This window comes from Antrostomus carolinensis, unplaced genomic scaffold (genome assembly GCF_000700745.2).
Source record: "Antrostomus carolinensis isolate BGI_N321 unplaced genomic scaffold, ASM70074v2 scaffold15399, whole genome shotgun sequence".
In the NCBI taxonomy this organism is placed as follows: Eukaryota; Metazoa; Chordata; class Aves; order Caprimulgiformes; family Caprimulgidae; genus Antrostomus; species Antrostomus carolinensis.
Genome location: NW_010339352.1, coordinates 2,478 through 16,517, shown reverse-complemented (window position 1 = coordinate 16,517; position 14,040 = coordinate 2,478). Strand labels below are relative to the sequence as shown.

Genomic DNA, 14,040 nt, shown 5'->3' with positions numbered 1-14,040 from the left:
AGGATGAGGGAGGAACTCCTTTCGCAGTTGCCTATGAGGTATTTAAGCTCCCATGTACTGGCCTGAGCAGCCCTGCCATATGCCATTCATCATCTGCCCATGTGCCATCTTTCTCATGTTGAGTATGCTACTCTGTTTTACAGTACTACAGCTTTGCACTGTTAAACAGTGGAGAACTACAGGTTATCCAGCAGCCCCTTTTCTGGCTGACATACAAACTCTGCTCCTTTCATCTGTCTATGCAACATAACCCCTCCAAGAGCTACTACCTTTCGTGCAGTTGTTTACACTACCTGCTTAATTGAATTCCCTCTGTGTTAGCTGAAGTGTATAATGATTGTCCACGTATACCTAAACACAACGGCATTTTGGCAGGTCTCCTTGTTCCTAAAGAAATGTAATGTGCAACTACTTGTACATTTTTATTTGTAATCCTAGAAGCATAAGATAAAATCCTAATGAGTTATTTCCTATAAACACTCTGTTCTTCTCAGGTTGCTGGTATAATCTCAGCTGGGATTGTTTTGATTTCCATTGTTGCCCTGGGGAAATTGCTAGAGCCCTTACAAAAGGTACCGTACTTGTCCTCTGCAGCACAGCCACCAGCACCAATCAGAGCCAAATGCTCAACTTTGATGGGCAGGATTAATAGCCCTGTTTAAACTATGGTGTCTGATACCAGATGTGGATCTGGTTTATAGTGTGTGATGTTGAGCACTATCTGAACATGCATCTTTGCTTCTGAATAACACTTTTTCATCATTTTTCTTTACAGTCTGTGTTGGCAGCTGTAGTCATAGCTAACCTGAAAGGAATGTTCATGCAAGTGTTTGATGTTCCCCGTCTGTGGAGACAGAATAAAGTTGATGCTGTAAGTCATCTGTTTTTTCTTTTCTCCTGAAAGTTTTCATCTGGTTTTCTTTTTGTCTTTTAATGCCATCCAAATTTCTTTTAACTACCACCTAAACAGAATTTTGTAGAGTTAACTTCAGAAAACTTTTATGTGCATCCTCAAAATGCAAGTGCCATGAGGTCAGTTTAAAATTCCCCATTTTAGAGCTTTACATAGTATTCTGCTTATCTTCTTTATTCCCTGTACCCAACAGTAAGTGTGTCACTCAGGGTATTCCTGTGTAGTGATCACTTCTTCATAGCAATTACCATAGTTTACAGCACTCTTGTTTTGAGATAGCTTGAAAATCAGCATAAAGATGGCCTGTTGCCACCTTTACCAGTCAGCTTTTATCTTTTGCACAATTTAAATGGGTCAGAAAAACTGACCTTTCCTCAATTCATGTACATATATTTATGTATTGGGATATTGGCATACCATTTGCCAGGATAATTTCAGGTAGTCCTCAGAAGATATGTTTTCTTGTTGTAGCAAGACTAATGTGTTTTCTTTTGGCATGCTAAGGGATATATTACAGGCTTTTCTTACAAACCACTATGACCTTATCTCTATGTACTTGCTCACATCTCCCACCATGTTTTCTGTGGAACAGGCCTTCAGTGTGGCTGTTAGGGCAGAAAAGATTACATGGAAAGTATTTTCTTCATGCAGTCCTTACTATGCACAGATTTTACAGACTGTGCCATTGGGAATTACCTGCCTTGGGTAGATCTGACATTTTTTAGTTAATAATTTACTAGTCCTCTTTGTAGGTAAAAGATCTCACTGACTTCAGTGAGAAGTGTGGGCACTCAGCTTTTTGTATGATTGAGTCCACTGAGTGTTCTGCCTGGGCAGTGACGTAGGGAAGAACTGAGGAGCCCTCTTCAACTGTTCTGCCTGAATATTCAGTGGAGACTTCAGAGTGCCATCAACCTGTTAATATGAAATACCTCTCTTTGGAACAGTTCTGATTCTTAGATATCACTGAGGAGCCCCCTTCCCTCTTTATATGTCTGTAGGTGTGGCATCTTACAGTATTTTACATCTTGGGAAAAAAAATTCTTTCAACTTTCTAAAGAAAGATTAACAAAGACTGTCACCATCAGCAAGAAGAAAATACAGTGGTTTACTGCATCCCCTTTAATTTCACCAAAGTAACTGGATCCTTGAAAAATGCTGTTATGTTAAAAAAACTTAATTCCTGAAAAGCTAACTACGCCTAATAAGATAGTGATGGATAGAAGCATCTTGGAGGAAGAGGAAGACTTTTGTATGGAAGTCAGCTAATTACCAGTGTGCTATGATCATTTCCAAAGTTAAATTCTTCTACTACTCATAGTGTCTGGTCTAGTGATTCTTTAGCATGACTAGGAGTTATATGTCATAATTAAGAGACTTTACATTTATTATTTCCTCTCCAGATGATCTGGGTTTTTACATGTGTAGCATCCATCATTCTGGGGCTGGATTTGGGATTACTTGCTGGCCTTTTGTTTGGATTGCTGACAGTTGTGCTGAGAGTCCAGTTGTAAGTAACACATAATCAGAAATAATTGTTAGTGTTATACCATGAAAAAGGAAGACAATATGCTGAAAAGCAAGATAATTTGTGCTTGGGTTTACAAAAATTTTGAAATTGAAAAAATCTGTTCTTTAGAACAAAACACTGTTTGTGTGCTATCATTTAATTACACTGATAAAAGAGAAGCTACATTATTTTATCAGTGTTTATTCTATATCATGTTGGGTACTCTGCTGATACTTAGCCATGTTATTTATGCATCCAGAACACATAGCTGAGTTCTGGAAAGGGATAGGAACATTCCAGATCAAATGTAAAAAGATGTATGAATGGCTTCTGTAATTAATTGATCATTATAGTAACTCTTAGCATTTAATACTACTACAGTATGTTGCATTTGCCAATGACCTTTTCACTTACTGTTTATACAAGACTGAGTATATGCCTGTGAAAGAAGAAGAGGAGAAAGCATGAGAATAAGACGAAATTTTGTGCTTGTGACTGATTTTTTTGCTGGTCAAAGAAACATATGGTAGTGGAATGGTGAGAAAATGAGGCTTTGCAGAATCTTCTTTGGCCATCTTCTTACTTTTCATTGATCTTTTCTCTGAAAATACAACATAACTCCTTTCCTTCAGCCTGGAGTCCAGAGAGTATGGGTACCAGCAATACCAAAGGATAGTTGCACTGTCAGCAAATGCATAAAAATAAAGCCTTGCAAAAGTCAAATAGTAATATAAAATAGAATAGTAATTATAAAAAATGGAATTTGAAGATCATCAAAAAACATTCCCAAATTCAACTCAGATTTGTGAAATCAAAATATAGAAGGGAGGTGAGGCTTTACAAACTCCAAACCAATTTGCTTCAACTGTTAAGAATATATCCGGAGACTGCAAAATATTTTGGTTTTGTTATTGACTGAAATAAAAATGAAAAAGGTTGGACAAAAAGGTTTAAGTAATGTGAAAAAAAGGTAAATCTATTGTTTCCGTTGATTTGAAATGAAAAAAGTGTTCAATTTTTTTTCAGAGTCAAAAAAATGTTTTTTCATGCAAACCAAACTAATCTGCTTTTAAAACATTTTTCTGATTTGGGAAAGAAATGGAACAAGTTATTCATACAGCTCTACATGAAAATGGTGCAGCAGTTAGGCTGAGACTAAAGTGCCTTGTCTTGAAAAAGGACCATTCACTACAAATCGGAAAAAGACCCCTGCACAGCAACACAAAACAAAGATACCACACTTTTCCCATGAGGCTATTAGTCTGGCAGAAGAGAGCAGACTACAAGAGTCTATGACAACTTGTATGCAGCAATGCCTTCAATTCTGTGAGTACCTAAGTATGATGTTTATCTTCACTGTCTTTTCTTTTTATTTCTGTTAGTCCTTCATGGGGTGGCTTTGGAAACATTCCTGGCACAGACATCTACAAGAAGGTCAAGGACTACAAAAATGTAAGTCATTGCTGAGTTGTTTCCCTTCAGTCTACAGGCCGCTGTAAAACAAAGTTGTACCTTGCAGATTGTGGACAACTTGAATTTGGAAGTGGAGTGCTCCAAGATAACTTGTTTCAGCATTAAATGCTTCATCTTGATCCAGATGGTTGGTCCATATTGCATGCTGGGGATGTAAGCTTCTAAAAACTGAATCACTTCAGTTATCAGCAAAGATATGGCATTTTTTTGTGAATTAGTTACGTAGCTGAACTGTTGAAACAGTTAAAGTGCTTCTTACTAGCCAAAATATGTTTGTTTCTGCTTGACCTTATATTCCTTGGCAACAGGTTATAGAACCAGAAGGTGTGAAGATTCTCAAGTTTTCAAGTCCAATTTTTTATGCTAACATCGATGGACTTAAAAGCAGCCTCAAATCCACAGTAAGTGCTATGTGATGGTTTTGGATGCTTCTTAACTGTCTTTGAGATTTCCTCAGAATTATATCTAGGTAAAATTAAATAATTTTGATGTCTTGATCCTTTTTCTGCAGGTGGGATTTGATGCAGTCAAGGTATATAATAAAAGACTCAAAGCACTGAGGAAGATACAAAAACTAATTAAGAAGGGAAAATTAAAAGCTACTAAGGTAAAACAAATATTCCTCTTTCTATTTTTTCTCAAAGGATTACTGTTAGAGCTTTATAACTTTAGCCTGAATTATGAGTTCCTCTGTACTCATCTTTAAAAGAAAGATGGAAAAGTGTGACTTATTACTATGGTAGGAAGTCTGGGACCTGCAGGAGACTTAACAGAGCAGTGCACCTATTGCCAAAGACCCCACAGATTCAGGCAGCTGTGGCAGTTGTACTGCTAACGGGAGTGGAAGCACGAGATTCCCTGTTGTTGCCTCTGGCCCTCACCACTTCAGATTGTCTCTGTGCATTAGGAGTGCTGGCTCTTTCATGTGCACATGCTCCTATCATCCAGCTTTCTATGCACAGGTGAGCTGTACCAGTTGGCTGGTAGACATAGCCTTCCACATCCTCTTTAAAGAAAGCAGCATATGTTCCTCTTGAGTATGGAATGTACATTTCAATAATTAAATGCTTACATTTAATTGGACAGGTACAGGCAACAGATTAAATCTCCAGAACTGGAAGTTAGAAATGGGTTTTCTGTTGTCATTGCTCTCAGTACAGGATGCAGTATTTCCTGTACATATTACAAGTTATGATGCAGTTAAATGCTTGGTTATGTGACATTCCAGCCTTTGACCTAGTCATTTAACCATGTTGTCATAAATCTAATTCAAAGCTGAAAATACTGGTCTTAAATATCTCCTAGAAATAAAGCTATTGAAGAAGGGAGTAGCTCTGAGGTATTTATTTTTCTGGATAGTGGCTTTTTTACAGGAAGATGCTCTTTTAACAAAAAAAAAAAGGGGGGGAAAGGAAATACACTACACAGAGGAGGAGGTAACTATGTGGTGGTCTATCTTGTTTTTCTTTGAATCACTGGATGCGGTATCATCACCCAACACTAAGGAGACAGACAGCTTCTTTTAGGCATCCTTGGCAGAATGATGATGACACTAAATTGTAGTTACAATTAAAGCTTTCTTTTTTCCCAGCAGGATTTTACAATTAGTGTAGCACAGAATTTATTATTAGAATGCCACAAAATTTCTGCAAACAGAATCAATGTAGTACAATTTATAAGTAGCATAATACAGAATTTATAATACAATTTAACTTACAGTTTATAATCACCTATACCTTAACTTAGCTTCTGATTTCTAATCAACTGGATTCTCTGCAGACTGGGTCAGATCTTAACACACGGTTTGATGTATCAATATAACAATCATAATGTAGCCTCAAAAATTGTATAAAAGAAGACGAGTCACTCATCCAGTCCTTGGAGGAAGCTGACAACAGTGGATGCATCCCTGTCCACAGCGGGTCATGGGTCTCACTGTCCAGCAGCAGTTCCAGTCTAAATTCCTCACTTAGGGCCTGTAGCTCCTTGATTTTACGGACTATGCTCTGTGTGCTGTTACGCTTCTGTGTTCTGTGACGGGGTCATCAACACCATCTGGTTGGCTGGGTGCCTGGGACCTGCAAGGCTGGCAAGGAATGGAGTAATCAGCCTGGCACCCAGGAATCTTGAGACTGGTAGGGAGGGGAAGAAGAAATCTGTTTGGTTTGTCTACTTGGTTTATAGGACCTTCAAGGCCTGAGAATGAGGGGAAAGGGAACGATTATGTGACCTGCTCAGTCACAGAGAATGGCTGCTTGCCTTATAAAATGGTGTTAGTTATGCTAACCACATTACCAGGGGTCGGGAGCAGGAGGGTACTGGTCACAAGTGTTGGTCTTGTTCATTCCTGAAACAGAATTTATCACAGGGAAGTATTTCCTGTAACTACAAAACTTTCTCTATGATTGAATGCTATATTCCATATATTATCTGCACATTAGAATGGCATCATCAGTGACCCTGGTATTAGTAATGAAGCTTTTGAGACCGATGAGGAACCTGAAGACAACGAAGATCTTCAAGTTCCCACCAAAGAAGTAGAGATCCAGGTAGACTGGAATTCAGAACTCCCAGTCAAAGTAAACATCCCCAAGGTGCCCATCCACAGTCTCATTCTTGATTTTGGAGCAGTAACGTTCTTGGATATTGTAGCTGTGAGATCAATAAAAACGGTAAGGGCATTTTTTTCTGGTGTTCCATGTAAATCAAGAGCTGTTAGCTGAAGTTAATTTCTGAGTTTATAAAAGTCTGTTGTTGTTGTTGTTGTTGAAAAATACCCCTAAAACTTTTATACAGCAAGAGTTAGAATATTAGTGTGTGCATATTTTTGGTGGAAAAAAAATCCAAAAAATGCATTAAAAAACAATATGAAGGTTGCATGTTCAAGTACTCTAAAATTAGAACTGCAAAATGTAGTCCCCATGTATGCATATGTTATGAAATATTTTAATTATATATTTTCTTTCCACATGCCTAGTGCTTTAATCTGGGCACAGGATGATGCTCACTCAACACAGAGGTAGTAAAAATTTCATCTTACCATCACTTCAGTCTTTATCCACAAGATTTATTCATTCCATATTATTTAAATTATGAAGGAAGGCAGAATAATTAATTTTTTAAAAGGGTTTTCTGTGGCTAATACCAGAGTGATTAATCAACATTCATTAATTCATCTTCAAACATCACAGTATGTAATAAGGAGATAATATTCCTAGTTTACGGAGAGGGAAATGAGGTGAAGAGATAAAGGCCAAGTATTTCCATTATTTTTGATGCCCATTTACAATTGTGTACGACCAGGTTATTCAGTCTTTAGTCTTTTTATGATACTTTGTATGTTCAGTTTGCTGCTTTCACTAGCTTCATTTTGCAATTCAGACTGCTTAGCCTATCTATAAACCAGATCTTAGACTACCAAGACTCTGGTTTATCAGTGAAGGGGATGGAATTAGCAATCAATCACCTCTGAAAATATTAATCTAAGAGACTTGCCCGCTACCAGGAGCCAGGAGTAGAATCCAGTCTCCCACCTTTTAACTAACTGAAATACAAGAATGCTGTGTGCCTTGCTTCAGCCTTCTGCCCAGTTGCAATTCAGTTCTGGCTTCTGAGACAAAAGAAATGTGGGGTCCAAAGAGATAACTCTTTCCATGTGCAGCTTTTGCAGCCAAGAACAGGTCCATCTGGTGCACTGCATGAGGGAAAAATCTGTGTAAAAAAATTTGCATGTGCCAGTGAAAGATCGTGTCATATCACATGTACATGGGGGGAAATAAAGCTATCCCAGGCCCACTTAAAGAGACATGGTTATTCATATTATGAGAACAAAATGGGAATCTTAACAGGCAGCAATGTACATAGTCAAAGATAAGCCACTTCAGCAATGAGGTACTTAACTACTGGATCTTTAAGTACAGCAAAGTATAGCAGTTCCTTATTTATGCTGAATAAAAAATACCTACAATTTGGAATGAAGACACTCAGAAACAAATTAAGTGTGTGTGTGCCTATACATTACATATATATAGACATATATATATATATACATGTATTTTCTCCTTACAGACTTTATTTATGTCCTTGTTGCAAACTTTTATTTTTTTAGATAATTAGAGAGTTTGAGAGAATTGATGTGAGAGTATACTTTGCTTCATATCAAGGTAAACATCCAAATATTTCTACTACCACTCATGCAAAGAATAAAATGAAGATGAGAAGGGATGAGAAGGGATCTCTGTATGTGTCTGTGGGAGCATTTACTCTAATAAAAATGTGAATTATCACACTGATAAACATGGTGGGTTGTGGTGGGACAGAAAGAGTGGTGGGGCTTAAAGGAAATATGGAAAGTAAAAGTCAAGACAAAGCTATGATTGATAGATTGATTTGGCTGTACTTTTGATTTCTGACAGTTGACATGTATTTTGACATTTATTTCTTAAATTATTTCAAATTGTATTAACCTGTTATGACTTTCTTTTATTTAGACAACCTTATATCTCAACTGGAACGGAGTGCCTTCTTTGATGATATTGTCAGAAAAGACATATTCTTCTTGACTGTCCATGATGCTGTGCTCTACATAAGGAATCAAATGACATACAGTGACAACCAAGATCCTATATTCGAGAAGGTAAGGATAGCCAGTAGTATGTTTCACTTCCTTCTACCATCTAGCATTCATTCTTGCACTTTCCATTACAGCATGGCACATTCGAAAACTAGATATAGAGCTGTAGTACAAAAAAAGTGAGAGTCTAGTAAAGTGGACAGCTTCTGTAGTACAGAATATTTCGCTAGACCAAAGGGAGGGTCTGTCGACTGCAGACCACAGGATCTTGGTGAAAAGAACATGAGAAACAGGACATATGGAGAACACTTCATCCTAAGACATATTTTCTAGTTTCTGGCAACTGGCAGCTTAGGAACTTCCTCAGCTGGAGCTTGCATTTGGACCACTATATTTAATTGTCATAGGTGGAGTTCTCTTTGATGTGTCTGTCATATTCCTTTTGGAGCCCCTTTACACATTTTAGCTTGACACTATCCTGTGGAGATGAGTTCTGTAATTTTAAATGTGCTATACGACAAATATTTCCCATTTGTTTTAAGCCTACTGGATTTCTGTATTGCTAGTTGCAATGACTGATCATTCCCTGCTCCCTTACCCAACACCATCATATACCTCTGATCAAAGCTGAAGAGTCCCACTCTATTTGTTGTGAGTTCCACGACAGTGCTCATTCCTACTGCCCTTCTCTGTTTATTTCCTAGTTATATTTTGTGGTTTTTGAGATAACCAGAACACTCTGTAGCATTTAAAGATGTGGGCCCACATTATGAAAATGGTCTTACAATGTTCTCCTATCTTTTCACCATAATTCCTTCACTAGCAATCACTATTACAGTATTATGAATAAAGAGTAATTAGAATTAATATTACTGACAAATAACTAGGGTGAGACCCTTATTTTTTGATAATTTTTGCATAGTACTGTCTTGTAGTAGAGATTAACATTTTGACAAAGCTATACAATAGTTTAGAGATAGATTCTGCTTTTATTATTTTTACAAAGCCATAACTAGTCATATGAGGAGAGGCAGGACCAAAACCTTTTCCACATTTAAGTTCCTCTCAGCTGAACTAAATCAACAGCTTTGTTAAGGAACAGTAAACAACAGACTATTGTAAGTGGTGGAAGTTATCTTAAGGTGCTTGAGAATAATAAATACATTTCAATGGTATGGACAATGCTTAACTCATCATGTTTCTTAATTTCTTTCTGCCAAGATTTCACTCATGCAGGAGTCTAAAGAACCCATAGAATTCACAGAAACAAGCCGGCTGGACGATGAACTTGATGTTCAGGAAGAGGTACGCACTTTAGAACTGAATGTGTCTATTACTTGTAAAGTACTGCTGGCTTTATTCCTTTGCCTGTAGCATTGAATCATGCTGTGAGGGTATGGCAGATGAACTGAGCCCTCAGCAGTTTCCTTCTCCATAAATAAATACCCTCCCTGGGTACCTGAATGTGAGTGCTTAGTGGAGGAAGTCAAGTTTTTCTTCAGATGTAGTAGGTTATATGTGCACAAGCATCTCCTGATCTCTGTCGGTTTAGGACTACTTTTGCTTTACACAGGCTTATAAATAGATCTAAACACGAGTTAGGTGCCTAAAAGAAGACCTGGTAAGGCTTGAGGCACCCAAGTCCAAAATTATGGTCAACCTCCCCCCTTCATTCCTCCTTTTAACGCAGCAGACACTTTCTTGCACAATCTGAACGTTTTACAGGAAGCTGCAGCAAAGCAGCGTACTGAACATAGCTAACAGCACAAGTCCCTTAAAGCAATACCATGGTATTTTGTATTTACCAAATACTGCCAGAAAATAAAGTAGCACTTGCTGCTGAAATAACAGCGCAGCACAGAGGCCACTTACTCAGAAAACAGGAGATTGGGCTAAATGCCCTTTTAAAGCCTGAGATGGATTAAACTAGTGATGCATCAATACCTTGGAAGCATTACAACACTGCATGTAGGTAAAGGTATGATTTACTATGTGTCCCTCCTGTTATGCTGCTGTGGTACCAGTCAGAACTCCATTCTTAATTCCCAGCCTAAAATGGGGTAGTGCCTGGTGCTTGGTCTTTCTGCTCCAGCCACTGGAATGGAAAGGAGCAGGAGGCATGCTGTGACTTTTCTCTCTGTCATGTTCTAGCAAAATGCTGCAGCAATATTGCTGTCCCTATGGGATGCAGAGGTCCTTGGAGGGAAGTAGGTAAGAGTAGGTTGTGGTGAGGCAGAGGTTCTCAGCATCACCCTGCATTGTAGTTTCTACCATAGCATGAAGTCCCGTAGCAAAAGGTAAGGTCAGCCTGGAAGGCAGATTGGTGAGAGGGGAAACGGAGACCCTAAGCAAAAGCCTCTCAGACTTCATCAGGGTTTGGTAAGTAAATTGTGACACTTGGTACTCCTGATTCACCTTTTTTGGTTGGTATGAATATTGCAAGAGACCCAAATATTATTTATGAAGCCCTTTCCACTCCTCTGTAAGTCACAGTGCAGAAAGGAATGAAGGATTTAAAAAGCTAGAAAGACACCATGATTCTGTACCAGGAGCATTTGGGAGTGGCAGGCCAAAAGACTTAAATTCTGATTTCTATTCACAGGATTGCTTAGATATTTATATTATTGTCATTAAATAAGAAAAGAAGCCAGACACAAAACCACCAATACAAGGCCAGAGTGTTCTAAGAGGTTTGTCCTCTACTTTTATAGCCACATTTTGAATGTGAGAGCTAGTAACCTCCAGACTTGCAGCTTCCTGACTGAATTGTCTGATGCAAACACAAGTGAGGTGAACGCTACCTCCAAACAGTTACTTTATCTGTACTTTCACTGAAGCCAGGTTGAACTTGGTAGTTTTTAGTTAACACATGCACGTACATTTTATTTTTCCAAGTGGTGTGTACTCAGAACTAACCATGGCCTGTTTCTCTCCACCTTTTGAAAACCATCTCACTAGGCTATGCGCAGACTTGCTTCATGAAGACCAACTGCTGGTACTGTCCTCCTACCTGTGAACTCACAGCAATATTTGTGCACCGGTACTACATAAGCATTTCTGCAATGAAACCAATCTTTGCACTTGAAGAAGACCCTGATTGTTTGTCTGAATGATACAGATCTCTAGAAATCTCTAAATTTTAGGTAATGTTTTCCTGGAAATATTCTGGACCTTGATTCAGCCAGCACTTTCTGATATGATATATTGATAAAAAAATCAGAAGGCTGTCTTTGGATGGCAGGCCTTTTGTCCTGCATTTGCACAATGCCTAGCGAGAGGGCAGGAGGAGGTTTAGCTTGCCAAGGCTTTGCATTCTAGAACATTAGTGTGAGCATACATGCTGACAAGTCTTGAAAAATGTATCATGATAATTCCTGAAATTGCTGCAGGTTGTTAGATAACGGAAACAGGTGACAGGTGAAACAGTCACATGAACAGAAAACAGCACTGAACTACTATAAAACTTAACAACTTAATAGTAACTTAAGGGTAAGTTTCAATAGAAAAGACCCTTGGATATAGGTTTGTTTGTTAGTTCTGTATTAATCCCACTGTAGCAAATTGTGCACTACTATTAATGATCATCCCTAAAATGAAGTCTATACAGAAGATATATTTGGCTCTTTTGGCTAGGTTACATACCCTTCTCAAGAGGCAGATGAGGACATAAATTAGATTAAGGAAAACCTTAGTTCCCAAGTACTTAATGGAATCTGTAGAACAGGCTGCTACTGAGTGCAAGTAAGAAAGTCAGAATGTGACCTAGTATAGAGGTTTGTGGGGTTTTTTTAATGGAATATAGTTTATTTAGTTTAATGAATAGTTATATTTTTATATAGCACATTTTTCTTTTAATATTCTACTTCAGAGTGCTGCTGTTCTTTTACATTTGACAGTCCATAATGCACAGGTGCAATAATTTACAAAATATATAGGATTTAAGCTGCAAAAATTTAATCCTTACTTTAGGACTATATAAAATAGATATGCAGGAAATCAATGCTCTTACTTTTCATGAGGAAGAAATGTATTTTGATGGAAAACAACTGCTACTTTAAATTTTTTAGCACTACATTAATTTTTTAAATGGAAAAACCCCCTGTATGGTGAGGGAACAGATAATTACAAAAGTGAAAGCAATGTCCAGGTGTAAAATGTCCTTTAAGTTTCACAATGTGTGCCAATTAGCTTCAGTATGTTCACATATTTAAATCTCCTTATTTGATTATGTCAGTGAAATTTTCCTAAATCGCACTCCACAGAAAAGATTTTTGCTACAAGTAATGTTAGCAAGTGAAAAGCTAAGCACTAAATAAATTATTCTGTCCTAAGGACCCGAGTGAACTCCATCAAAATCAGTGAAAAATATCCTATAAACTTCAGTCAGTTGGACAGTATCTTATACAGTAGGTAACAGCAGCAGACTGACATCTTCATTCTCCAGTTAAGGCAAAAACAGCCTTCATGACAGAATCATAGAATACGAGGTTGGAAGGAACCTCAAGGATCATCTGGTCCAACCTGTCTTGGCAAAAGCATGGTCTCGACAAGATGGCCCAGCACCCTGTCCAGCTGAATCTTAAAAGTATCCAGTGTTGGGGAATCCACCATTTCCCTGGGGAGATTATTCCAATGGTTAATTGTTCTCATTGTGAAAAATCATCCTCTTGTGTCCTATCGGAATCTCCCCAGGAGGAACTTGTACCCATTACTCCTCCTCTTTTCCATGTGGCTCCTTGTAGAAAAGGAGTCTCCATCCTCTTTGTAGCCACCCTTTAGGTACTGGAACATAGTGATGAGGTGTTCTCTCAGCCTTTTTTTCTCAAGGCTGAACAAACCCAGTTCTCTCAGCCTTTCCTCACATGGCAGGCTTCCCAGTCCTTTGATCATCTTTGTGGCCCTTCTTTGGACCCTCTCCAACCTGTCCACATCTTTTTTATATAGTGGGGACCAAAACTGAACAGAGAGTTGCAGGTGTGGCCTGACAAGCACTGAGTAGAGTGGGATAACGACTTCTTTATCTCTGCTGGTGATGTCCTTGTTGATGCAACCCAGCACTCTGTTGGCTTTCTGTGCCGCTGCAGCACACTGTTCACTTATATTGAGCTTGCTGTCCACCAGGACCCTTGCCAGGACCCTTTCCACGGAGCTGCTCTCCAGCCAGGTAGATCCCAGTCTGTGCTGCACTCCTGGATTATGTTTTCCCAGGTGCAAGAGCTTACACTTGTCCTTGTTGAACTTAATAAGGTTCTTGTTAGCCCACTCTTCCAGCCCATCCAGGTCTTCCTGCAGGGTGGCTCTCCCTTCCAAAATGTCCACTTCCCCACTCAGTTTGGTGGGGAAGCAAACTTCATCAGGGTACACTTGATCCCATCATCCAGATCACTTTCACTTATGAAGATATTAAACAGCACTGTGCCCAGTATTGATCCCTAGGGGACCCCACTTGTGACAGGTTGCCAGTTTGCCAGTCAGTGAAGTTTCTAATTTCAAATGCAATACAGGCTTGAAGGTAGATGATCATAGAATCATAGAATGGTTAGGATTGGAAGGGGCCTTTAAGATCATCTA

General features: G+C 38.6%; 1 protein-coding gene across 1 annotated transcript in view; it reads left to right on the top strand.

The window, feature by feature from the left end:
- The window catches only part of SLC26A4 (solute carrier family 26 member 4), a gene marked incomplete at its 5' end in the record, with an annotated part of 22,555 nt that extends 11,104 nt beyond the window's left edge, over positions 1-11,451 (top strand). Inside the window, 11 exons of the mRNA XM_010175817.2 lie at positions 495-572; positions 776-871; positions 2,317-2,423; positions 3,806-3,875; positions 4,205-4,297; positions 4,408-4,503; positions 6,338-6,568; positions 8,005-8,059; positions 8,387-8,532; positions 9,691-9,774; positions 11,428-11,451. Coding sequence (XP_010174119.2) covers positions 495-572; positions 776-871; positions 2,317-2,423; positions 3,806-3,875; positions 4,205-4,297; positions 4,408-4,503; positions 6,338-6,568; positions 8,005-8,059; positions 8,387-8,532; positions 9,691-9,774; positions 11,428-11,451 — 1,080 coding nt within the window. The remainder of the gene's footprint in view (positions 1-494; positions 573-775; positions 872-2,316; positions 2,424-3,805; positions 3,876-4,204; positions 4,298-4,407; positions 4,504-6,337; positions 6,569-8,004; positions 8,060-8,386; positions 8,533-9,690; positions 9,775-11,427) is intronic.
- Positions 11,452-14,040: the final 2,589 nt, after the last annotated feature.